Consider the following 26,858-nt stretch of genomic DNA (forward strand, 5'->3'; position numbering starts at 1 on the left):
AATATAAGATATGCAGAGGTAAGTTAAACTAATCTTTCTTGTTCCGTAGTACAAAGATAAGGTGTCAGATAACTGGGCTTTAAGAGTTCCAGCCTTGTGGCACAGCAGGGCTGTTTGCAGTGGGAAGTGCTATGCTAGGTAGAGCTGAGAGCTGATCAGAGTTCATGGCTATTGGCCGTGAGTCTTCCAGAGCAAAGTGTACTGCCTGCTCCACTGGATTGCTTTTATGGTCCTATGGTCCATGTGTGGGACCTAAACCATGTGCCTGAGTAAGGTCAGACTGCTGCTTAAAATTGTTTGCTTTCTAGGAGACCACAAACTGTTCTGTGGTTTAGGAAGCCTGAAATCACCTCTTACTGTGTGCAAGGGTGGGGGTAGGCTGTGGTTTTAATGTCTTAGTGAGATCATGTCCCATTAAAAGGGCAAGAATGTGCAAACAAGGAGACAGAAATGAATCTAAAAAAATGTTTCTAGAATAGACTTCCCCAAAGCGTATTGTTGTAGGTAATGGCATAAACCATTGTAACAAGCGAATAAAAGCTCTCTGTTTCCAAGGAGAGCTGAGGGAATATGAAGGTGAATCACCCTGAGTGGTGTTTTTGGCTGACTACCAACAGGCACATAAATGGATACATAGATGTATTTGCTGGAATATGAAAAATCCGTTTCCACCATACCTCATAAGCCACTAGCCATTGTGGATTGTTTGCCTGCAACGTCTGATCAGACAGAACTTGTGAAACTAGAAAGTGCTGGCTTGTAAAATACATAAGTCAGGTTCTTGATTTAACTCTATGCCAAACAAATAGGAATTTCTCTTGAAGGTAATTTGTTAGAAATGTTAACTCCAAAATTTGTTTAAATGGCAAAACCCTGCCTCATTCAGCACTCCCCAGTGTGCGTGTCTTGATTTGGCATGTTACTCGCCCTTTTCTTCAATGCGGAAACATATTTGAGAGACTGAAATCTACCATTGTTGTGCAGCCATGCTCTGTAATTGTCTTGGTTGTTTTGTGAGTTTTCTTCCAATTAAATAAGCAGCACTGAGAGCACTGAAACTGGCAGAACCTGCCTTCTTGCAGTTTCATGTCTTGTGGTTGATTTTAAACATGCAGTGAAGTTGGTTGTTTTTTTTTTGCAGATACTGATGCATTTGAGTTCTCTTGGCTTCCCTCTTGGGATTTCTTTGATATGTAGGAAAAAGCAAGGCCTGCTGTAGGGTGTGCCTTTCCTTCCAGCAGGACACTCACAGGCATTCTGTTTCTAACTTACTTAATGGTTCCTTACTTTCACAAAAATGTGAGTTGTTAAACAGGAGGAGAGACAGAGGTAAGAGTGACATCTAAGCCCTTGTCTTTAAAAAGTGAAGTTAAAACAGTAGGCTGCACCTATAGAGCTCTGTCTGTCAGAGCTCTAGCACCTGACTGAGAAATCTGAGTCTGTAAAAGGTATTATGCAATTGTGCATACTGACAGATTTCTGCCATCACTGATGGTGTTCAAAATCGGGATTAAATTGGCAAACTTCACTATACTGTCAGTGTTCTTGGAATATGTTTTGCTAGGCTGTCTTATGACTGCTGCAATATCTTACTAGTGGCAGCAAAATGAGAAAGTAATTAGCCAGCTATGAAGTTAAAAGAAAAAAGGAAAAAAGGGGGAAAAAAATTCTACCTGGGTCAGCCCTTGGGAAAATACTTTTTTTAGGTGCTTATTTTTTTCCATGTTTCTGGCTTGTTTAATAATAAAACGAGCATAAGTGAAAGATTATGTGGGAATTACAGCAAAAGGGGCAAAGTTGTTGAAAAAAATAGTGCTTTAAATATATATTTAATGTATACAGGAATAGTTCCTTTTAGCGGAGGAAAGCTGTGTAATGTTCTTTCTTCATGGTGGGTTGTGTGCTTTCCAAGGCTATGGTATGGAAAAATTCAGACAAGTTTGTTTAAGTTTCTTGGCTTCAGTTGCAAACCTCCATAGTTTACAAACTGGCAAGTCTGAGATGTAGAGAAAACTGTTGCATATTTTTTTTAATGGAATAAATGCAGGGCACCTCTAATAATGAGGGGAACTCAGTGAGCAACTAGATATCCCAGTTAATTTATATGAGCGCAGAAACCATGTGAGACAGAAGCAGACAGAAATCTTAGATGCACAGAAAATACTTTTCTTCACAGTTGCTATTTCTTGACTAGCAGTGTGATGAACTGAAGGCACATCACATAGTTTTTTGGATATGAATATTTTGGCCTTTCAGGGCACCTCAGTACTGTTTTTTTTCCCTCTCTTGGATGGTTTGAGGGATGGCTACATACAGGTTAAACAGCATCTCCTTTAAAAAGATTGAGCAGACTTCATGATCTTAAGGGTCTTTTCCAACATACAGGATTCTGTGATTGTTTATTGTAAAAAGGAAAGTATTGTACACATGCACAGTATAAAATAGGATAAAGGGATGATGTAATTTATGCAGGCTATCTACAAAAAAATAAAAAATAAAATAGAAAGTGAACTAGACGAGAAAGCAGCTAACAGGGGAATGATAAGACAGAATTGTGCACAAGGGGTCAAAGGCCAGTCGGGAAGGTGGACAGCACGAAGCTGATTTATGGAAGAGTGAATCCTCCCATCCAAGTGCTGCCATGTAGTTGTGCCTTGTCCTGTTCCAATAGCACCCTCTTGTTCCTGCACCTACCACATTCCCCTGACATGGAGGAAGGTGGCATGAGAATGTTACGTTCTTTGTTACTCCTCATCTAGGAGTAACATGATGAGGAAAACTCCTCATCATTTAAAGCACAATATGTAGGAACTCTTCCCATACAAGTAAGTACAAAATCTTTTCTGACAGTGATTCCTGCTACATCAGCAAAATCTAGGTTAAGTTTCTGTAAGTTAGGACTTCATGATCAATTATTTTAACAAGGAAATAGTGATGCCTCAGGGGGAAAAAAAAAATAAAAATGCTGTCCTTAGTTGCTGCTTTTCAGCATTTAGCAAATGTGTGTGTGTGCTTTTATTACTTGCACACAGATGTGTCTGAGTGTGGAGCATTTCCTGGAGATTAATGAATTAATGGAAAGGTTTGTAGGTACAAGATACAGCCTAGGGGACCCAAATGGGTTGTTAATCCATGGGAGGTGCTCTGCTCTGAAACTAACTGTTATTGTTGTAGGTTAACAATAAAAAGCACACAGGCCTGTATGTCTTTGTATCTGGAGGAGTAGGAGCAAATGTTGCTATTTTGAGCAATTAAGTTACTGAGTCCTCCCTCTGCTTCCCTATCAGTTTTACTATTGCAGACATTAGGAATTCCACAGCTAGCAAAGGGATCAGTTGGAAGGGTTTATTCTGAATCCATTATTTTTGTCAATTATTTGCTATTAACGATTTGGATTGAAATAAGGAGAAACTATAAAATCCAAGTTTAAATTGAGCGCAGATAGTTTGTACAATCACTCTGTGGATGTGGTCTACCTTGACTTCAGCAAGGCTTTTGACACCGTTTCCCACAGCATTCTCCTCAAGAAACTGGCTGCTTGTGGCTTGGACTGGCGCACGCTTCGTTGGGTTAGAAACTGGCTGGATAGCCGGGCCCAAAGAGTCGTGGTGAATGGAGCCAAGTCCAGTTGGAGGCCAGTCACTAGTGGCGTCCCCCAGGGCTCGGTGCTGGGGCCGGTCCTCTTTAATATCTTCATCGATGATCTGGACGAGGGCATCGAGTGCACCCTCAGTAAGTTTGCAGATGACACCAAGTTAGGTGCGTGTGTCGATCTGCTCGAGGGTAGGAAGGCTCTGCAGGAGGATCTGGATAGGCTGCACCGATGGGCTGAGGTCAACTGCATGAAGTTCAACAAGGCCAAGTGCCGGGTCCTGCACCTGGGGCGCAATAACCCCAAGCAGAGCTACAGGCTGGGAGAGGAGTGGTTGGAAAGCTGCCTGGCGGAGAAAGACCTGGGAGTATTGGTGGATAGTCGGCTGAATATGAGCCAGCAGTGTGCTCAGGTGGCCAAGAAGGCCAACGGCATCCTGGCTTGTATAAGAAGCAGTGTGGCCAGCAGGGCTAGGGAGGTGATCGTCCCCCTGTACTCGGCTCTGGTGAGGCCGCACCTCGAGTACTGTGTTCAGTTTTGGGCCCCTCGCTACAAGAAGGACATGGAGGTGCTTGAGCGAGTCCAGAGAAGGGCGACGAAGCTGGTGAGGGGCCTGGAGAACAAGTCCTACGAGGAGCGGCTGAGGGAGCTGGGCTTGTTCAGCCTGGAGAAGAGGAGGCTCAGGGGCGACCTTATCGCTCTCTACAGGTACCTTAAAGGAGGCTGTAGCGAGGTGGGGGTTGGTCTGTTCTCCCACGTGCCTGGTGACAGGACGAGGGGGAATGGGCTGAAGTTGTGCCAGGGGAGGTTCAGGTTGGATGTTAGGAAGAACTTCTTTACTGAAAGGGTTGTGAGGCATTGGAACAGGCTGCCCAGGGAAGTGGTGGAGTCACCATCCCTGGAGGTCTTTAAAAGATGTTTAGGTGTAGAGCTTAGGGATATGGTTTAGTGGAGGACTTGTTAATGTTAGGTCAGAGGCTGGACTTGGTGATCTTGGAGGTCTCTTCCAACCTAGCTGATTATATGATACAGGGGGTTGTGCCATTTTAGCTCAGTTGTTTCAAAGAAGTTCCCTTTACCAAACCAGACAAGTGCTTATACAACTGTGTCCATACACATACATGGCGTATATATACAACTAAGGCCTACCCATTTGACTAACCCTTAATCAAACAGTTCCATTAGAGCAAAGTCTCACTCTTGTAGGATTGAGCTTTACAGAGTCATTGCACAGTAGGAAGTTCTCTCTAGATTCAAAACTGCTGGGTCATTAGCTGCTGTGACCATTTAGTGTGTAGATTTAAAAAATAAACAGTTGTCCCCAGCTAGGATTGCAATGCTGTATTTCAGTTTCTACAGAAAGAGACTGATACTCAAATGTGCTAAGCATGTAGCAGTTTATGCTGGTCTCAGTAGGATGCCCAGATGCTGTATTAAAGGTGAAAGGTTTCAGAATCCCTATTTAAAATACAGTAAACCCAGTAAGCTCTGACATTTGTTGTCCCAGTTCCTCTTTTCCCCGTGTCTGTTTTGCCTTTGAGGCAATAATGAAAGAATTACTCTCTGTACTTCAGTTCAATAGCAAAACTTAAGTGTGTCCCTTTGTTTCAGTTACTAATATATTTCTCAGATGAAGTGGGGATTTCCCTTAGTTTCTGTTTTGTTTTCCTGTTTGAGAATTTACAAAAACAGCAGCTATCCATATATGAAATGTTTTTTACTCACACCTGTTGTTTAAACTTGACAGGCACCAAGTCATGTAGAAGCTTGTTAGCTCTCATTACACCACTTGGAAAAAAAATGTTATTAAGTAGAGCACAGCTTCCCCTTCAGCCTTGGTACTAAGCTTGATCCTCTTCTGATGCTTTCGTCAATATCTTGAAACCTTCCCACTACAAGATTATTGTTGCCAGAGACAATGGCATGAAACAAATCCAGCTGAGTGGCAGACATTAAGATGAGGGTACAGGTAGTAAAACTGTTCTTTTTTTATTGTTAATCACACTTTGAAGTATAACTGTAAGTTAAGTATGTGTGTGTGCAGGTGTACATGGCATACACTGCTGTATGCCAGATGGTATATATAGCACCTAAAACAGGGAACTGTTCTGTGCTGATGGCATGTTCTGGTTTGGTTCACAGTCAAAGAAAATAAATGATAGTATTTCCAACTCAAGCAGTTGATTGGTTTTTCCAAGTGGCAGGAGGGACAAACTATCCCCCACTTGGTGCTTACTGCAGAAGTCAGTCATCCCAGGTAGTTGTCTTCCCTCAATAGTGAAGTTTCTAAAATGGTCTTAGCTGTTTTGCATAGCTCTGCATGCAGAAGGAGGTACAAAAATACCTATTTGAGTTTTTGCAGTGATCCTGATGCAGCACAAATCTGTGCAAAAACAATTGACTTGATGTACAGTTATCTTACGTGTTTAGAAAGGAGTAGAATAAAATACCTTCTCACTGATCTGTGTAGCATTTAATAATTGTGCATTTACAGATCTACAGAGAAGCTCTTTCAAAACATGTCTCAGCTTGGGAACAATGATATGAAGTAAAAGAATGGAGTCTGTATGGTATGCATGGACTTGTTCCCATAAGAATATGCAAGGCCAGTGCCAAATGCCTCCACCCAAATATCTTAGATGTTACTAATTTGATAAGAGGCTTTTTCCTGTTTTTGACTAGCCTATGCAGTTTGAGTTATCTGTGCTCAGTTCTCACGAAGAGTGTTTTTAGTGGCACAGGAGATGTCTGCAGAGCAAAGAGCAAAATGAAGGTATAATTGCAGCACAGGTAGGTGAAACCACACAAAAATTGATAGTCATAGCAGTGAATGTGTGGAAAATGGGATAGAAGCCAGCATGCACATATAGCTAGATGAGTGTTTTGTGTGAACTGCAGAGCAGCATTTGCTTGTGACAATAGGTGCAGGTAAAAAGACATGCTGTATCTTCAAATAAGGGAGGGTTTGGAAAAATTGCTAGAACAGATACTGAGAAAAACCAACTCTTCCATCTAGAAGGACAGATAAAGATAGTAAATGCAAGTCAGGACTGTGTTGTTCACACAGGGATGTGTGTGATAATTCATGTAGATTTGGAAACATTTTTTCCTCCTGTTGCTCTGTTTGACAGAGGAATTGTGCCTGTTCTTCCTTACTTGTAGATATGTGCTGTGGAGGTGGCACTCGACCGTGGCACTTGAGCATGACTGAATGGTCAGCTGCTCTCCCCAGTAAGTCAGGCAATGTAAGGCAGTCACAGTTCTCACTGCCACGCTTCTTCATGCATAGTTGTCTGGGACTTGTTCATTTTATTGAGGTTTTTATTTTGTGGAGGAGTGGAGAAGTACTTATTACCCAATTGTGAGGAGATCCTTTTAGAGCAAGCTGGAAAGCTTTCCTAAGTGCATGTACTTTATAATTGTTTATTTGGGCATTTTGAGCATCAGAATTATACTTTAGGGTTAATATGCTTAATTCTTCAGGTGTTTTATACCTTCTGTGGGTGTTTTTTGTTTTGTTTTGTTTTTAAAGCAACCTATTTCAGTTTGAAAAGGTATGTCTGGAAAAGTTGAAGGCAGTGATGCTGTCTGGTACCTATTGCATTCATGTGGACAGTGGTCATGAAAGACAATGTTTCCATGGTATATTGTATGTCTACCCACAGAGTGGAGAGAGAAGCTGGAGAGGGTTAAAAGATTATACACAGCAACTGAATATTTAATGATAAATGTGAAGTCATTCTCAGGGATGAAATTATCCCTCTCTGGAGGAGAACTTCAGGAAAAACAGGAAACAATTCTATGTGGTTTCTTGTGTTGTTTTTTGTTGTTGTTGTTGCTGTTGTCATTGTTGTTTTTTTTTTTTTTTTACACAGATATTTTTCCCAAATGTTCCTTCATTGCTTATTTTCAGTGGATGACAATTTTTTTTCCTCTGAGTCCCAAGAGGTTTAAAGCAGGCTTTGAATTACAAGTATGAGGAAATCACCCCTGAGAAACTGGAGCTTCAAAACTAATGTTTCTGCTAAAAAGAAAGAAAAAGAAATGTGTGTGCCCTTTGGATGGTCTGTAATTCCAGCACAGCCTTTTCAGCATTCCTTTCCCTGACATGCGAAGTATTTCCCAGGCTCCATCCTGTTTTTAGGATCTCTGTCAGACTGCATGCAACTCATAAAACAAAGGAAGTAGCAATGTGGCACTATAAAACTTTCGTTTTCTATTTTATTGAAAGTAAATAATTCCCAAGTGACACATCCTCAGCACACAGAAAAATTGAGTACATTAAGGAGAGTTACATATCTTTTATGGTGTGTGTAAAAAGCAAACAACAACAAAAAGCATTGGCCAACCTGTAGTACTGTGTATGAGTCCAGGTGTATGAGCTGCTGCTTAGAAGTCAGGACCAGTCACCGGGCTCCTGGTTGGGCTTGGGGACCACCACTGCTGCTGCTTTGTCTGTTTGTGATGGGGACATTGGGTATGGCAGAGCTGTGCTGCTGGTCTGATGATAGCAGGATCAGTGCTACTAACTGAACTCCTCAAGGAATAAAGATAAATGTCTGAATCATAGTTCAAACACAGCTGAAGATAAGCACATTGGTCTCTGTGTCTAAAAACCCCATGTTTTTAATGCTATTTTTTCTCTTGCTTCAGACATCTTTTGAATGTTTCAAGATTTGTTCCTGATTAATGTTTGTGGGCTAAGTTGTTGGAGAATTCACCAACTCATTATCTTAGTTCAATAAAAAAAAAAAGCTCAGAGAAGACTTTAATCTTAGCATCAAACTGTAAGTACACACCTATTTACATATGTGTTCAGGAAGAGATGCCTGGTTTTTGGCTGGGTCTAACTGTTTTAGTGTTAAGGTAATGGTACATGTACTGTAATCAGGCAGGTGTTACTTTACTTTGTAAACAAATAATATCCCGAGAACTGCTTACTGACCAAGAGCGAGCAAATAATGTAAATGGGTGAGGACTCTATAAGAGCAACTCTGTTCTGTAAGACCGTGACAACCACGAGAGATCCAACTGTAGTGGAACTGTCCCTTTTGCTAGGTGGTTAAACTAATAAAGTTTCTTACTGCCATCTGCTGTATGAATGTGTCAAAACAGAGGGAAATAAAAATTGTCTTGGTTCTCAAATAAATGAAAATGCTTCTGAAATAGAGAGAAATCAGAGCTTGATTTCTGTCTATACCTAATGTTCCTCTTATTTGTCATCTTTACAAAGTTAGATTTTTTTAATATAATCTTTAGAAACATTGTATGATCAAGGGAATCATTATCCCTTTACTCTGTACATGTATTTTCCATCAACATCAACTTCACCTATATCTCTGTACGTATATATAGATGACTTTTTTAAATTGCTGCTTTCCTGTTTTTCTTCTTTTTATTGGACACAAATGCAGATTAATTTTTTGACAATTTTAGCTTTTGCCTGCTATTTTCCATGTGATTCAACGTTTTTAGATCTAGAAGTTAATCGTTTAAGTCTTTACAAAACTTAGTCTCAGGAGATTAATGAAAAACTTCTATTTCTATTAGTGAGTGTAGAGACTTATCAACACCTTAAAACATTACCAAGATACAACAGATACGGGCAAGCCATCTTGTGCTTCTGGATTTAATGCAAAACTCTGCACTAAAGCAATCAGAATAATGACAAGATCTATTTCTGGCTTAGGCATATTCAAAAGTGTGGTGTCAAAGTTTTCCTGCTAAGCAGGTTAATTAAGAATTAAGAGAATCATCCTGCTGCAAAATGCTATCTGGGACAGTTCAGTGCAGCAAAAATGACTTACTAGAAAGCAAATACAGCATCTTGGACCATATGAGTATGAATTTGTACCATGATAAACAACTGCATTTTACTGAGAAACAATAATGAGAATAAATGCCTGCAGTGAAGTCTGGATTATCTGGTGTACATTTGACTTCATACATGAAAGCTATTTAGCCTGACTTCTTGCAACATTCTGCATTTTTTTGAGATCAGCAGACATGAAGAAGGACATCATATGCCTTAGGTTAGCATCTCAGAAATTTCTTATAGCATATGCAGAGTTCTAGAAGGACAGGTTACCCACTTTTGCTTACAACTCCTTTTTTTCATTTTTTTTTTTCCATTTATAAGCACTTTTATTCGTTGTCAACATTTATAACATTCAGGGAGTGGTCCTATTAAAGATTGTTAGCTGTTGTTCAACAATCCTGTAGCGGGTATATGTGTCTGTTACTGTCTTGATACTCCAGAAAAGCTCCATGAGAGAAATGGCAAAGCAATGCACAATCCGTCAAACTAGATGCTGGGTTTGCAGCACAAGGACCTTTCTGCATTGCTAGGTAATGGTAATTCTGGTCAATCTAGTTTGTATTTGCAAGGTTTAAGGTCTTATAACAGTCTAGTTAAAGGCATTCTCTTAAAACGACTCACTTTGAACAGCTGAAAACAAAGGTCACTCTGATCATTTCTCAGCTGTTTGTACACCTCTGCATTTTCCGAAGTATGTCAGGGACCCAGTTACTTTCAGTATAAGCCTAAGGATTTTCTACACGTCATGGACAATATCATATAACATCTTGGGCATTTGGGACTATATTGTATAAATCAGTCCCTCACTGTCCTTCCCTATTGCTTTTGACTCTTGGTCTAGGTGGTCTGCTATTGTAAAGAGCAGTAATAAGTGATTAAAAAAAAAAGACTGAAATGAAATTGAAGGAGGGAACCTAACATCATCTGCTGTAATTAGTAATTTCACAGCACTGTTGTATAGGAAGGTGTATAACTGAGTATCTTCATGCTAACAGAGATGTTTTGATGACCCGGTTAGAGATGCGGACTAACAATTCCACAAACACTGTTGAGTGGTTCTGGATTTGCCTTTGCACTAGGCACTTAAACTCCCTTTAATTGCGAATGAAGGGCTCCTCTGAGGATCCCAAATCTGCAGACTCATCCACTTGGCAAAGCTCATAAGAGGCCTGGTTATTGGACAGGGCTTGCATCTAGCTGGTATGTACAGTATATCAATCACAAGCTGCTGATACAATGAAAATCCTCCTGCTTTCGTGAGTAATAAATAATATTATGATTTGGTCACCATTCGGTCCAATTTGCTATTAAGACAACATTCAGATCATTAGAAAGACAGCTATTAAAAGTTTATTGGCAACCAGTATGGAGCAAGTTTAGAGGAAGCTTGTCTGAAATACTTTAGAAGTGTAGTTTGGAGGGCACTTGGCATGTCTCTACGGTCTTTGAGCAACTACATCGAAAACCTTCAGTGAGCCCAGCTCTCAATGCTGTTAGCACTGTCGTAGGCTGAAACTTGACTCTAAACCTGGCATTTGGAAAATCTACGTTTGTTGGTAATTTCTTATTAACTTAGATTAAATTGCTCATCTAGCAGTAAAACGTTTTATCTCGGCGTTACTTCCTGTGAGGAGGGGCCGAGGACCCCTGGTCTGCCCAGCCTGGCCAAGAGGAGGCTGAGGGGGACCTGGCGGCTCTCTGAGGCGGGCAGCGGGGCCGCCCTCCTCCCGCCCTTTCTCCGCCCGCTTTCCTGCCCTAGTCCGGCGGCGGGGCCGGGCTGGGGAGCGGCCCTGAGGGGCAGGGCGGGCGAGGCGGCCCCGCCGGGGCTCGACGCGTTCGGAGCGCGGCCGAGCGAGCGCTCGGGAGCGGCTGGAGCCGCCTGGGCCGGGGCGGGCCGGGCCGGGGAGGCGCCGCCATGTACGGGCTGGCGCGGGCCCTGCGGCGGGCGGCGGCCCCCGGCCGGCTGGCGGCGGCCCGGCGAGGGGGCGGCGGCGCCGGGGGACGGCCATGGGGCTGGGGGCTGGCGCTGGGGCTGGCCCTGGGGGTGAAGGTGCCGGCGGGCTGCGAGGCCGGCGTCGGGCAGGAGGAGGAAGAGGCGATGCCGGCGTCGTCCCCTCGGGGCTTCGGCGCGGCCATCGAGAGGAGCCGAGACCTGCTGCGGAGGATCAAGGTGCTGGGGGTCGCGCAGGGCGGGCCGAGGAGGGGCAGGGGCGGTAAGATGGCCGCCAGGGGGCCGGGCGCCGGAGAGCGGTTCCTGAGGAGAGCGAGAAGCGGAGGGGGCCGTGGGGGCTGCGGGGGGGGCGCTCTGGAGGAGCTGCCCTGCTGAGGAGGGAACCGCAGCCCCTGGAAGGACTGCGTGCACTCAGGAGGTGCTGCTGGGCACGGCCTGCCTGTGGACTCTCCTCTGAGTTTTGTGCGTCCTGCTCGTTAAGTTCGTTAAATTATGAAGTAAGTTATTTTCATTAAGTTGTTATTACGCTGATAAACGTATTTTTCAGAGCTGCTGAATTGAAGTCTTTGCTTTGTGAAAGCAATTTATGCCTGTTTGGACTGTCTAATACTTAATAGAATTTAAATTATAACGTTGCAAAAATATGCAATCATGTTTGTAATAGTAGATGCTTTTGCATCTTTAGAGCTTGGGAGGTGTTTAAAAAGTATAGAGATTCTTTGTTTTCACTCTTTTTTTTCTTTTTTGACAGGATGAAGCAGGAATCCCAGGTATACTGGTTGGAGTCTCTGTAGATGGCAAGGAGGTCTGGTCAGAAGGTCAGTATGTGGGACTACCGGTTGTGTTTCCACAACCTGAATTGGTCACCATTTCCCAGGAAATGGTGACCAATTCAGACACACCATCCAGGCCAGGATTTCATCCACTTGATGTCTTGTTTCAGGGAAGTGGTCAGAGACAGGTGCCTAGGGAGCGTGAAGTGGTACTTTCCTTGGTAAATGCTGTTAACATCTAGGAGTCAGTAACATACCAACTTCACGAGTATGCTAGTGTATATCAGTGGTTATGTTTAAGAATGTTTCTTTCATTAATTTGTCAGATCAGTCTTTGACTGTACACGTACTCTAGGCATACACCTGTAGTGTAGTCTGCTGGAAGTGTGATGGGAGGTTAAAAACCTGGTTTCTTCCTAGGAACTTATTTGATAGTCAAAGTAATAATAACTTGCAGTTGGTGATCTCTCTCCTATTTCTTGGCTGAGGTGTAGATTGTTACTAGGAAGGTACTGAGATTTAACAGCTGTCATCCTTTCAGAATTTGCAAGTGATTGTTCTGGTTATACAGGTTAGTTTTAAATAGTCTGCAGTTTTGCTCATCGTAGATATTTGATATTCATTATAAAAAATACAGTGTTTTTAGAAATATTTTCATAATCTGTTGTATTTTTTTTTCTTTTTTTGGACAAATAAGGTAATGGTAGTAAATACAAATGTATTTCATGAAGGTGGTAAAGAATTTGAAAAAAAAATCTCTGTAAGTTTTTAACTTTATTCTGATAGTGTTTTAATTACTATTTTTATAAGTGTAAAGCTGATTATTGTTCTCCATTTCTCTTATTGTGACAGAAGTGAGTAGCAGAATTTCTGGTGCCTGTTGTAATGTGGCCTGATAAAGACAATTGTACTACAAACTCAATTACAATAGCTTTCAAATAGGATAGCTTTTTCTTGTCTCAGCTTACGTGTAATGAAAGCAGAGGTTTTTCTAAGACTCCTGTGGGATCTCTTCCTTGACATTCAGGAAGGTGCTTGAGGGAACTTGTGCCTGGGTTGTGGTTTATCACCCTGACTGCCATATCCCATAGCAAGGCAACTACGTGGGGAAGTATAAGCCATGATGGAGGTTTCTGTACAGTGCTGTGTGTGGATACAGAAAAAGGCACTGCCTTGAGAAAGGCAGCTGGGATGTGGATCACATTGCTTTAGTAGGTTTCTAGCTCATTTTGTTTTCCTTCTCCCTGCTTCATGGGGGGTAAAACAGAATCGGGTATAAGTCAAACGTATGTTGTGACTGGTATCAAACCTGTTTTCTTGCTAAATTGGTGAGAGTGATTTGAGTTTCAGAAGGTGTTTTCCTTAGCAGTATGGCATTTACATTCACAGATACAATGCAAAAGCTCAAGTAGTAATTTCACATAAAAGGAAAGAAAGAAAATGTCTTAGGCAACTGATATAATTGATTTTATTTCTTGTATTTTGGCAAGTTTTGTTGCCAAGTAGTTTACTATTAGACTATTGTGTTATATAGCCAGACAATGCATTGCTTGCAGGTTTTACAAATGTGCTTGTACTGAAACCTGCAAGTGTATCATCACTGTACTTCATAGCTTTTTCTGCTGAAACATCACTTGCACGTTTTCTTCAAACCCAGCTCAAAATGAAGACTACTTTGGGGGTCTGGTAATGCTTCATTAATTCCAGTTAGTGCCACCAGACTTACGTTGGTTATATAGGGAAAACACTGATATGGGGATTCTGAAATTGTCTTTTCATTGAAGTCAGGCTAGAAGGTGGTGAAACAGACTGTTTTGTGAATCTTTACAGCTTATGTAATTGTTGCAAGGTTTTTGAGTAATTTCTTAATTTCTATATTGATAAAATAGGACCTTTTAGTTGTTTTTAATCTTTAATTAGAGAAATAAAAGAGTATGTAGGACTGTTGGAGAATTATTTTACAATCCATGTTTTGTTGTCTTTAGTTTTTCTACATTAAATATTTGACCTCAGGAGTAAAAATTTTGGCTTAATCTTCAGTCTTGTTTAGGGTTAAGTTTGTTTTGTGTGCTTAATCATTAATTTGGGTTGATGCTGGTTAATACCATGGGCTCTGATTAACCTATCCTACTAAATACTGTTATTCATTTAATTGAAGCAGGAGCATGCTTCTAATGCTTCATTTCTCAGTTCAGCTAGAAGAAATATATTTTGAGGAGCCAGTAAATCTAGTAATTTGCAAATAATTCAGCATGTCTCTGTGTAAAAATATTTACCACTGTTTTTATGTATTAAAAGTTTATGTCTTTATGTCTTAAAGGTTTGGGTTATGCTGATGTAGAGAATCGTGTTTTATGTAAGCCAGAGACGATCATGCGAATTGCTAGTATTAGCAAGTGTCTTACCATGATGGCCATTGCTAAATTGTGGGAAGAGGGGAAACTGGACCTAGATGCTCCAGTGCAGAAATACGTCCCTGAATTTCCAGAAAAGGTCTACGAGGGTGAAAAGGTGCGTAGTTGTTTATTGTTAACACTTGTTTGGATTTTGTTCCTGTGATTGCACAGCCATATGTGTACAAGTGCTGTATTATCTCTTCCTGTAAAACATCAGAAATCATACAGACAAGTACTGATATTTGTTGCTTGAAAAAGAAATGCTGGAAATTTGGATCTTCAGTTTTATAGTGTGTGGTGTGCATATATTTATTTATTTATTTTAACTCCTTTTAATACATGATGCTTAAAAGCTCTTATGTCTCTGTCCCTTCCTCATGTTGAGTTTTACTTTCTGGTGAATCAGTTTGCATTGTGTGTTTAATCACAGAGCTCATGTTGTTCATTCTACCTAGGTCACTATTACTACAAGACTGTTAGTTTCACACCTGAGTGGGATTCGTCACTATGAAAAAGATATTGCAAAAGTAAAGGAAGAAAAGGAAAAGGCAAACAGAGCATTGAAATTAACAAAACCCAATCAGGATAAAGAACAAAAAGAGAAGGATGGTAAAGGCATTGAAAAAACTGATTCTGTCAAACCAAAGAAAGAACACGAAGGTGAAGTAAAAAGCCGAAATTCAAAACCTGGCAAGAGAGACAAGGAATTTGAGCAAGAAGAGTATTATTTGAAGGAAAAATTTGAAAGTGTCATCGAATCGCTGAAAATATTTAAAAATGATCCTTTATTCTTCAAACCAGGTGAGTTACTACTCCTTTAGACCAAAATATACTTTTGTGGTGATGTTTTTTGTTTGTTTGTTTGTTTCAAATTGTTTTATATGCAGTGAGGCTAGTAGGGTCCAATAAGTAGAACTAAATCAAAACACACAAAAACACTGGTTATTTTTTTTTCCTGTGTCCTGATAAAAGCTCAGTGGAGAAGTATTTGGGCTGATCTGTACAAACTGTATAGTCATGTTATTGTCCTTCTACCGACGACTTTTTTGATGACTGAACTGATCAGGACTTCACTAGTTCAATTTGGATATCTATCTTGTAGAGGTATCTTAAACAATATGCTGACTTAAAAAATTATGCTTATATGGTTATGTTTCTAATGGTGTAATTCCAGTAGCAAGCAGGTTCAAAAAATGATGTAGGTTAGTCCTAAAAAGTAAAAGGTAATACAAAGAGTCCAAGATAGTGCAAAGGTGGGACCTCAGGTAGAAATAAAACTCTTAGGAGCTCTGAGTAATGCAGTTAAGTGCTATGAAAATACAATTTCAAAGTATATTCTAACCACTTTATATCTACAAAGTATTTTGTAAGCAGCCACCAGCTTGCCGTGTTCATGTTCTGGAGACCTTCTAGATGTGAACCAAAAGCAACATTATTGAGGCAACAGATCAGAGCTAAATAATTATATTGAAATACCATGGAGTCATAGAACTACCAAGGTTTGTTGTTACTGGAATTACATAATTCAATTGTAGAGAGGACTTAGAAGAGTTTCAGGTGTAAGTTCTAAATGAGTTAGGTTAATAGGCAAATGATACCCATTGCTGATAAACAGTTAATAATGTGTATTTATGGGGCGAGGGATTGGAAGGCTGAGAAGCTAACACGTACCATCTTGAGGGTTCTAGGAATCATATCAGGTAAGGGATCTGTCTTGACTCTGGACACTTTGATGAAAACTGTTGCTTGATATATAGATATTTGATAAAAGGTGTTACCACCAGTTTAGATTAAAAACAGGATACATCATCTAAAATAATACACGTTACTGTTTATATAATATTCCAGGATATTCTAGAACTAGAAACCTAGAACTTTCATAGTGATAAATATGAGTAAGGCCTTGGAAAACCTTGACTGAATGTAGTGTTGTCTTTCTGTCTTTATGGTACAGATGCTAACAAGTTAGGTAGGTCAGCATCTCTTAAGTAATTTCATGGTTTCAGCTCTCCAAATACAGGTATCATTGTTAGAACTAATATGGCAAATTGCATGTAAAGAATGTTAAATGTCAGTCTTTATATCTTAGCATGAAACCTGGTGGTACATGCAGAATCCTGGAAAACATTTAGCGCTGCTCTCAGAGCTACCTGCACTTAGCAAGCGTCTGTCTGCTGCCATACAGCAGTTTCTAGGACCCAGTATCATAACCAAGTGCTTTACATGCAATTAAAATTGGGGGTGGGGTCTTTAAATTGATTGTTTATTGCTATACATAGCTTTATTTGCACGTGTGATTACTTAAATAGGATGCCTATGGTATAAAACATAAGCACGATGAAACTAAACTTTTTTCCCTTTTTCTTTAAGGTAGTCAGTTCTTGTATTCAACGTATGGCTTCACCCTCTTAAGTGCTGTTGTGGAGAGAGTTTCGGGACAAAAATTTACAGATTATATGCTAAAAATGTTTCGTGACTTGGATATGCTGTCAACTGTACTAGATGACAATGAAGCAATGATATATAACAGAGCAAGGTAAACAAGGATGAATTTTTACTCTGCTCTTCTTACAGTGATCATTGTTCTTTCTATCTTTGAGCAAACTGAATTAAGAACGTGCAATTTCTTTTTGGTTGGGCCCTTAAAGAAGTGGCTCGTGTTATTTCAAAGTTAGTCATGTAACTAACTGATTTTATTTCTGCATTATGGTATTGGTTCTGCAATTAATGTGAAATTATGGGATGGGAAATAAGTTTTTCCTATTATAAGGGTATATATGGGGCAGGGAACTGGCAGAGGTGACTTGGAAGTTTGCGTTTAGTTTGGTTACAATTAAGCAGGTAAGTGTAAATAGATGAAAGTGGAGTAATAAGGATTGAGTTTCTCATCTGTCTTGAGCCTTATTTTACTGAGCCACTGTGATTTGTTGACTCACCTGATTTGTTAAATTTTGGTGCTGGAGGAAGTTTCTAACAATCACAAAAGCAGGTTATAGACAAAAAAAATCAAAATGAGGTTCAAACTTCATAAAAGTTTGGATTTTAAAGTGCTCTTATGAAGTAGGAGTGGTAATGAACATATTGTATTACAAGGTTTATAGTACTTACATTTCAATGTCGTTAACTGTTGTAAAAGCGATGCTTTAAATATGCAACAGCAGTTGGTAATCTTTTAGGGATAGTTTTACTGCTGTATTCTAAAATGCTTTGAGCTGGTATTAATTTTGCTTGCAAATTTTCAGAGGTTCTGTACTCCTCTTTCGCTGTTCATTCTGCATTTATAGTTGGTAATTTTCCAATTTGCATTTTAATGAAAGGTTTTGCAAAAATGTTTCCGAATGTTCAGTTATATATAGTAACTGTAATTGGGTGAGGGGAGAAATCAATCACAAATGGAAACTACTGCTTCAGAACAGTCCATATAAAACTTGCTGAAGTTTCAGTTTTGTGTGTGATAAGCACAGTGTAGTAATAGGATTCCTCTTCCTTGAAACACTTTAAACGTAATAAAGAGATTTGAGAGAAGTCCTGTGCTGGCTGATCTACAGGTTTCTATCCTGTCTCTTGTATATTGCTTTCACTCTTTGCGTAACCTAATAAGAAGTAGAAGGATTAGTACTTACATTGAAACTAAGCTTCTAAGCTTAATTTTTGTTTTTCCCATCTGAATTTTTTGTTAATCTTCCTACAAATGAAATACACTTAAGGAAAATGTTTTAAAGACAAAGTTTCATGAGAGAAAGTTAATACATGCTCAGTATGCCCTTTTAAGGTTGTATTACATAGTATCTGAGATGACGAGTTTTCTTGAATTCTAGGTGTTACGTTTACAACAAAAAAGGACGTCTGGTAAACGCACCATATGTGGACAACTCTTACAAATGGGCTGGTGGAGGCTTTCTGTCATCAGTAGGTGACCTTCTGAAATTTGGAAATGCCATGTTGTACAGTTACCAAGTTGGACAATTTAAAAACAGTGGTGGCAAACTTCTTCCTGGGTACCTCAAACCAGACACAGTCGCAATGATGTGGACCCCAGTGCCAAAAACTGAAGTGTCATGGGACAGGGATGGTAAATATGCAATGGCTTGGGCTGTAGTAGAGAAAAAGCAACAATATGGATTTTGCAGACAGCAGAGACACTATGCATCTCATACAGGTGGTGCAGTGGGGGCAAGTAGCGTCCTCCTGATTCTTCCTGAAGATCTGGACTCCAAAGCCATAGACACTGCACTAGTGGCACCACCTAGAGGAGTAATTGTTAGTATTATTTGTAATATGCAGTCAGTTTCCCTCAACAGCACTGCCTTAAAGATTGCAAGGGAATTTGATAAAGAAAAACGGGCACAATACATAGATTAAAAAAAAAAAAAAAAAAAAAAGAGATGTGTAACTGAACTCACTGTACTGAAACATAGAAAATGGAGAAGGAGATCAAATTAGATTCTGAGATATGTAAGAATACATGAGGAAAAAGTATCAACAGTACACTTAAGTGTGGCAGCACTAACAGAACTTAAGCGTAGCTGGAATTCATCTCTCAGGGAAGTTCCTAACCGATAGAAAAGAAAAATGTAACAGTCAAATTTGACTTCCTGCATTACCTGTGTAAATTATCACTTCAGTAGCAGGTTTTCTTTCCTCATCTACTTAAGTACTTAACAAAGATTAAAAAAGAAAAAGAAAACAAAAAAAGGATTTGTTTCTTGTACTGAATAAAACAAAAAATTATCTACCTTAAATGTTAAAGCTTTTGAACAACTTGCACATCTTGATTTGGGCACGTAAAGACTGAATTTGTTATTTTCAAAGTTCAGGTCTGCCAGACCTGTTCACCATTGCTTCAAAATGGTTTTACTGTTGACTTTTGTACTTTTACATACAGCTTTTCTTATTTGTCTGAAAAGCAAAAAACAAAGCTACCTCCAGAATGAAGAAGTACCAGAAGTACGCTTTTGTCGGAATTATAGATTGCAAAGAATTAGGAAATGAGCCTAGAATAATATGTGTAAATCATTTGTTATTTGGATGTTCTCACTTCCATTTTTATTACACAGAGAACATGAGATTATTGTACCGTGGAAATAAGGGTATTATTTCACAGTTGAATATGCCCAAATAGCACAATATGATGAGCTGTCAGTCCCATTGTTACTGGATGATACACATGCTAACTTCGGTAGTAGAAATGGTGGCTAATAGCTGGAAATGGCACTATGTTCTGGAACATAGATATTCCTTCAGATACAGGAATAAGGAACTAAAATCAGTAAAATTTAAAGCCCAGTCTTGAAGCCAGTAGTAGAAGTCTTGAAGATTTTTTTTTTTGAGATTTTGTAATTTTTTTTTTCCCCAAACCATCCTTTTCTCCATTTTGAAGACCTGCCTCAAGGAGTTACTTTTGTACAAAGCTGAACAAGAAGTTGTTGTAGACTTCCAGATAAGTATTATCTAACTTTTTTTTTTTTTTTTTTTTTTGAGATACAGTAATAGCTGATTATATTAATTTTATATATTCCATAATGGCATGGAAGATCTCCATAATCACCAAGGCTTTTGTTGCTTATTCTACTTCCCTTGTGGTTACATCAGACATTATTTCCAGGTTGAGACAAAACAAAGCATTGTTCAGAAAAGGTTTGAGTACTTACATCTCTGCACCATTTAGCAGCTCTGCTTTGCTGAATAGAAGGAGACAGATGTCTTGGATAACAGTTGAAATAAGGTAGCTTGGGAAAGATGCAGGTATGACTATGCTTTGGCATTAACTTTGTAGTTGATGCCTGCTATTTGATGAAACACCAGGTTGTCAGCTCTGTTCCCTGTAGGCCTGTGATTTTTTTTTTTTTTTTTTTTTGGCTAAGACAGACAAACCAAGAAATGTATTATTTTGAGGTGTCAGTGCTCTACCTGCATTTTTAATTGACAATAGGGCTCTTCAAAATTTTAATTGTTCTTGTACCTTAAAACAGTAAAAAGGTACACCCGAACTATTTGTTTTTTTTGCCCACCAAAATTTTACTTTTGTATTTATGAATTATTGGTTGTCTTGGTATCTTAAGAATATCAAATCAGTAAAGACAGGCTAGGTAAACCTTTCTCAACAAAATTGCCTTTGGTGATGCAATGTATTCAATTACTCCCATTTGAATCTTTAATATTGTTTGAGAGTTCAATACTGGAGATACTCATCTTCAATGGCAGCATTTTTTTCCAGTCTTCAGCACCAACTAGCTGTGTAAATGTGCAGCAGCAGAAGTCATTGCCCATTTTACACAGGGAACAAGAGTAAGTAGTTCTGAGTTTCCATGTTCAAGAACACCTGAACAGAAGTTGACCAAACACAATATTTTAAATATAGAAACTCTGAAAAGTAATGCTGCTACTCCAAGATCCATTGTACTTTAGCAGACTTTTCTTGTATGATGCATTTATTTTGCAAGTAGTAGTTATTCTCAAAAGCTTTGTGTACTTCAGAAGCAACAAAGTTCACTTACTGACCATTGTGACTGGGTTTAGACAAAAAATAAGCGTGTAGAAGGTATAGGTCTATTATTATGCTTGTCTACATATGACTGAACAGTAATGAATGCAAATGTTTGAAGTATGTAAGAAAGTGGGTAACGCTAAGAAGTGTTTTAAGATACTTGTAACACTAAGATACTAACAGTCTCTTGTTCCCATCATAGAATATGTTTAGCCACCAACTTCTTATATGCGAAGACCACATTGTTTTAATCTCCTGTAACTTAAGGCTTTAAAAGCCTATTATCGTATCTACAGTACTGGAAATGTTATGGAGTCTACATTTCATCTTCTAACACCTGTAGCAAAATGGGTCAGTAACTTTCTCTGATGTGGTACTTCATCATAAATCTTAAGTTCTTATATGTTGGGGTCAGGGTGGGAAGAGAAAGCAGGTACGTGTGACTAGAAATCAGTTTGGCTGTTAGCACGTGTAGTCAGGTCACAAGTGATTTAATATTGCTACTGTCATCTTAGATCTGAAACCAGTTATTTGATAAACTAGCAAGAAATGGGGGAAACTGGTAAATTAAGAGCAACTTAGGTGACTCACATGCTCTTAAATTAACTTTTGTTGTGAAAACAGTGTGGTGCTGACATAAAAGTGTACTTCTTTTAAAGGCATGTGTACAAAATTGGTGCATCTATTTCTGTATCAAACACCTACTTTTTGCATTGGTAATTATCAGTGTTCGCTATGTGAATTAACTGAAATAAAACATGTTGCAAATGCACTGAATTACAATATCATTTTTTTTTAATTGACTAGAAACTTACCACTTCTTTATGAAACTAACACAAGTTGATTAGAGATTCTCAACAATAAGGCCACCATGGCAGGTGATGTTCTGAAAGATGTTGTTGACACGTAACTCAAGACTTCATGTAGTAAAACAAGATAAATATAAGGTGGCATGCTTGACGGGTTTATCATGGTTTTAAAAAGAAATTTAAATTTTTGAATATCCATTTAGACAGGGATTGATTTTTAAGAGCTAACTAAAAACCTGCTTCCTTATTGCAAAAAGGTAATTATTTCCAACCTTAATACTGAAAATAAGCATGGTTTTGCTGTCTTAGTCATTCACAGCTGTTAGCGTAGTTTGTTGACTTACTGTTGCTTGTATGCCATATGCTTTCTTTATTCTGAATGCTTTCAGTATTTTGCAAAACACTTTCTTTTTTTTTGTGTGTGTATGTGTAGGAATCTCAGTATAGAGTGCAATTTCTAGACCAGAATAGAGGAAGGGAAAGCCATGCATTCCAGAAAAACATCTGAACATAAGTGAGTAATTTCGTATTTGAGATTAACTATCACCACATTCTACAACATGGTAAAGGGGCTAAATCATTAAGGAAAGGAAATAAGCTGCGTGTCCTTCTTAAATCTGTCTAGCCTTTGTAATCCATGCAATCAGAGCTGCTACAGTGATAAAATGTACCAAATGTACTCTTACAGCAGTCTGTCACCATATGGTAAACACTGCTGATTATTAATGTAGGGAAGGATGCAGCAAGTCCAAGGTTCAGATTTTTATATTAATTTTTATATTAAATGACAACACCCAATTATAATGCACTGTTTAAAACTATAGAAATAAAGCTCAGTTGTCCACAAACTTGCACTTCAAACTGTTTATTGAAAAAGATTCCAGCTCATCAGTCACCAGTACCATGTCATTTTTACAAAATCAATCATAATTACATTGTTATATTAACAGACATTTTCTTAAACAGCTAAGGCTTTCAGGAACACAGATCCAAAGCCCTACGCTGAAAAGAATACTTAGTGTTGCTTTCTTCTAAAGGAGCAGCCTGCAAAGAAATGAAAAGTAGAAATATGAATAGTCTTAAATTGCTGGATGACATTGAAAAATTGTTCACCCAACTGAAGTTGGGAACTTGCATAGTAAATTTAAACTTTGTGTACCATAAGAGGTAACTAGCTAGCACATCGAGTCTACTCTAACCCAACATGGTCATCTTGAATTCATTTTATGCTAAGGCTCAGGTGTACTACTTTTTTTGAGATGTCTTTTAAAATTCTAGTGTACTGTTCTATCCCTTAGTGGTACAAATCCTAAACTGAAACAGCAGCTAGGAGTGTTGGTACCTTTTCAATTGCTCAACAGCCTCATTTCAGGTATCCTATCCTCATATAAACTACTGCTGTATAGTATTACGCAGTACAAGCAGTACTATATATAATATGTATACTAAATTTTGTCCTTTAAATGTAAGGTGAATGAAGTCTGGATTCATTCTTCAAATTTCTTGAAACCCTTAAGTGTTTCCAGTGCTTTTCATATATCCTAGCTGTTGGATTATGGTTCAAGACATCAGTGTTATAACGAGTTATATGCATGTAATTAACTGTAGTTATTTGTTCCCTTAAAATTTATATAAATTTCAATTAAGTAATCTGAACCAGGGAACTGCATTACAGCACCTCTATTTAAAAATAAACAAGCAAGCCACCACTGACTAGCAGAGGCATGGAATCATGTTAACCTAGCCCAAGTACCCTACTCCTTTAATGGTAACTTTTTTAACCCTTTAAAATTAGTTCAGAAATAAATAACCTTTAGCCTAGTGTTAGCCTGAAAGAAGATACAAATCCAAGCATCAAATATCAAGTATGCTTGATCAAAATCTAGCTGCCAAGTTCCCTCGCATATTTATCTGTGTAGCCATTAAAAAAAAAAAAAAAGTGCAGAAAAACTTGCAAGCTAGGGCCCAGTAACAATGTTTTTACTAGTTAAACAAAACATCTTGAAAAATAAGCTTTCCGGTATCAGTTTCCACAAATCAAAGCTAAAAGATTTGCAGACTATCACTACATAAATGCACAGTATTAACTGGAATATTGGGATTGCTTAAACAGTACCCCTTACCTTCTGTGAGCCTAGCCTTTCCCCCAGTAGGCTGACACAGGATGGTTGAGCAGCCTACACACAGAACTACTGTCTGAGCATGGCTGAATACAGTGGTGATCTTGTAGCACCCTGGAAAACAGCATTATTAAACTTTCCACTGAGTGTTCTAGCATGTTTTAAAATGTATGTGTAATTGAACCAGATACTCTAAATATACTTGTTTCAATTTAGTATTTTGTTACAAAGCATACCGAGTAAAACGTTGTTACTGTAGTCTGAAACTCTTATATGTTTTATTGATATGCATAGAAAAGCAAATTAGTTAACTGAATGAAACTGTTATACCTCCCCATGTGAAAATCATCAAGGGAGCCTTAGGGCTGACAAGCCTCAATTTACCTGCAGTAGGTGTTGTCTAAAAAGCAGGAGCTGGATACCTTATCTTCATCCTAGACTAGCCTTCTGTGCTGATCAAAAGAATCTTCTAGATAAAGAAATAATTATTTGTTGTACTAGAACATTGCTGAGCGTTGATCAAGTTTGTCAGCTGTGAATGTGAGCACTGCTACTCAAAACTGTTTGCTTTCTGTTTAATAATTAGTGCACATAAGGCACATGCTCAGTCGTACTGTGTAAGGCTAGTGCCATGTTTATGTAAGGCTAGTGCCAAAAGACGTGCATAGAATAATAACTTCAGTGCATTCCAGATTCAAAACGAGCATCAGGAAAACTTTAACTTCTAAATTCTACAACTTTTGGAAAACATGAGATCGATCTCATAAACTTCTTATGCAAAAGAATTTTTATGTCCTTCATTATTTGCCCTTGAAAGTATTTTTAATTAGGAGGAATAGGAGAGACAATTTGTAATGGATTTAATCCAGATGCAGATATAGAAAATAGATGAGGGTGAGCACAGATTCCATTTTCAGCATGTATGGCCCAGAAAGATAGGATAAAAGTATACGTGTCACAAGGAAGGTCCTCAGAAAGCTCCTTGATGAGAGGTTTTTTATTTTAAGTAAACAGTTTATTTGCAAACAGTTTTAATGACTTTACCTCACTTTTAGATGGAAAGCAATGTCTGAGAGCTACTTAGAAATCTAAACTATTAAGAATAGGATAGTAAGAAAAAAAAGAATAGAGAAAAATTCCTTCTAGTCAAGATGACTGCTACTGTAAGTCAATCTGTGTATGCATTTCTCTGTTGTTTTCTTACTGTTACCACTTTCTAATGTTGTAGTGCTGTCTAGGAGGTAAGGTACAACTTCTGATTTCTGTACCTTAGTATTGCTGTATGTGTACACTACAGCTGTATGTGTCCTTGTGAAGTGTCTTTCTGGCTGTTCTGGAACCAACCAACTTACAAAAGGAAGAAAACAAACATTGCTTTTATTTGAAACTCGGGCCATGGATGATTTAAACCACCCACGTCATCTCACTTCTCAGAGCTGCAGATCTGAGGGGTTGTCCCCCGCCCCTTCCCCATGCCAGGTTTTCATTAAGGGCTATGTTGTTTTTCCTATTTTAGATCTCTAGAAAAGTAGATAAACGGATCGCTTCAGTAAATTTTTTTAAACGTGTGGACTAAAAGAGTTCTCAAGAAAGAAAAGTACATTTTTTCCCCCTACGGAACACGTACACCACGTTTAGAGAACAAGCCTCCCCTCTGCGGTGGCACAGTGCCCCAAGAAAATGCGTGTCCGTCCTCCTGCCCGCCACGCAGCCCTTTACCTGGGCACTTGACGTCCATGAAGTAGGAGTTGGGGCTCTGCACCAGCCGCTTCTTCTTGTGCTTCCTCTTCTCGTCCTCCAAGGAGGGATGCACCAGGTCCTTGGCCAGCTGCGGAGGGCAAGGGCAGAAACGCACCTGCGGTCAGTCCCCGCTCCCCGCCGCCCTTAGCGGGGGCCCGAGCGCGGGGACCGGGACCCGACCACCCCCCGCTCCCCGGGCCTGGGGCACCACTCACGGGCATGGCCGCGCCGCCCCTTCCCCGCCGCGCTTCCTCCGGGCGCTCTTGGCCCCTGCTCGGTGGTTGGCGGCGGCGGGCGGGGCGCGGGGCGGCCGCCGTGACGGGGCTGGGCCGCCGCCGGCCCGGGAGGCGCTGAAAAGGGAGCTCCGGGCGAGGGGCTCCCACGGGCTCCCGGGGACGGGTGTGCTGCTTTCCCCCAGGCAGCAGCGCCTTGGGATTCAGCTGGAACCCGAGGAAGCAGGGAGGAAGGCAAAAGCCGCAATACGGTGCCGGGTCTCATCGACAAACCTGCTCGTTTTCCCTTTTACAGATGACTGTGGCTCAGAGGGAAAACATACTTCTAAAATAGCATTCTTATGTAGTCACGTGTAGTTGCTAGAAATTCTGAAAGAGGGTTTTTATATAGTCGAATATAGGTGCTAGAAACATCAGCGTTCAGGTAGTTCTCTTTTTGCAAGGCATATTCATACCTTTGTTGGTGAAGAGATAAAGCTCTTAATTCTACTTTTTAGGTAATAAATAAAATCCAGAAGTCCCATATGCTTTTATTTTAGATGTTGACTAAATGCACTGTGATGCTAAATTGTCATTTAGTGTGCTAAATGATGTGTTACTTGAACCTGCATATTCTTTTGCAGTTTCCCACCCCAGTCAAAAAGAAAAATACAGAGGAATTTCTGTGCTAACTGCATTTGGAGAACATATGAGAAATGAATAAATCACAGTGGGAATGCAGAAACATTTTTTCATAAATTCTGTTACTAAAAGGTTGAGTCATTTTTTTTCCCACGTGTCAGTAAAAACAATCATAGATATAATCTGTAAAGACTGCTGGACTTAATTGAATCAAATCCTGAACATTTAAAATTGTAATTCATTAGAAGCCCAGTAAGTGGCAGAAATAGACCTTGTAAAAATTGCTTGGTGTGAAAAGTCTTCTGAAAACATACAACA

The 26,858-nt window shown here is 39.4% G+C and overlaps 2 protein-coding genes across 2 annotated transcripts; one reads left to right on the plus strand and one right to left on the minus strand.

Moving 5' to 3' along the window:
* Positions 1 to 11,128: 11,128 nt before the first annotated feature.
* On the plus strand, positions 11,129 to 21,754 carry LACTB (lactamase beta). The gene is made up of 6 exons (XM_082769191.1): positions 11,129 to 11,580; positions 12,113 to 12,179; positions 14,455 to 14,645; positions 14,986 to 15,331; positions 16,901 to 17,066; positions 18,349 to 21,754. Exons 1-6 carry the CDS (start codon positions 11,326 to 11,328, stop codon positions 18,890 to 18,892), a joined length of 1,569 nt encoding a protein of 522 aa, XP_082625317.1. The 5' UTR covers positions 11,129 to 11,325; the 3' UTR covers positions 18,893 to 21,754.
* Positions 21,755 to 22,675: 921 nt separating this feature from the next.
* Positions 22,676 to 26,018, minus strand: RPS27L (ribosomal protein S27 like). Its single transcript, XM_082769192.1, has 4 exons — positions 25,902 to 26,018; positions 25,666 to 25,774; positions 23,950 to 24,060; positions 22,676 to 22,870 (listed from the first exon to the last, which is right to left on the minus strand). The coding sequence occupies exons 1-4, from the start codon at positions 25,905 to 25,907 to the stop codon at positions 22,842 to 22,844; spliced, it is 255 nt and encodes an 84-aa protein (XP_082625318.1). The 5' UTR covers positions 25,908 to 26,018; the 3' UTR covers positions 22,676 to 22,841.
* Between the last annotated feature and the right edge of the window lie 840 nt (positions 26,019 to 26,858).

The sequence above is a fragment of the Aythya marila genome (assembly GCF_965140915.1).
Source record: "Aythya marila genome assembly, chromosome: 11".
NCBI lineage: Eukaryota > Metazoa > Chordata > Aves > Anseriformes > Anatidae > Aythya > Aythya marila.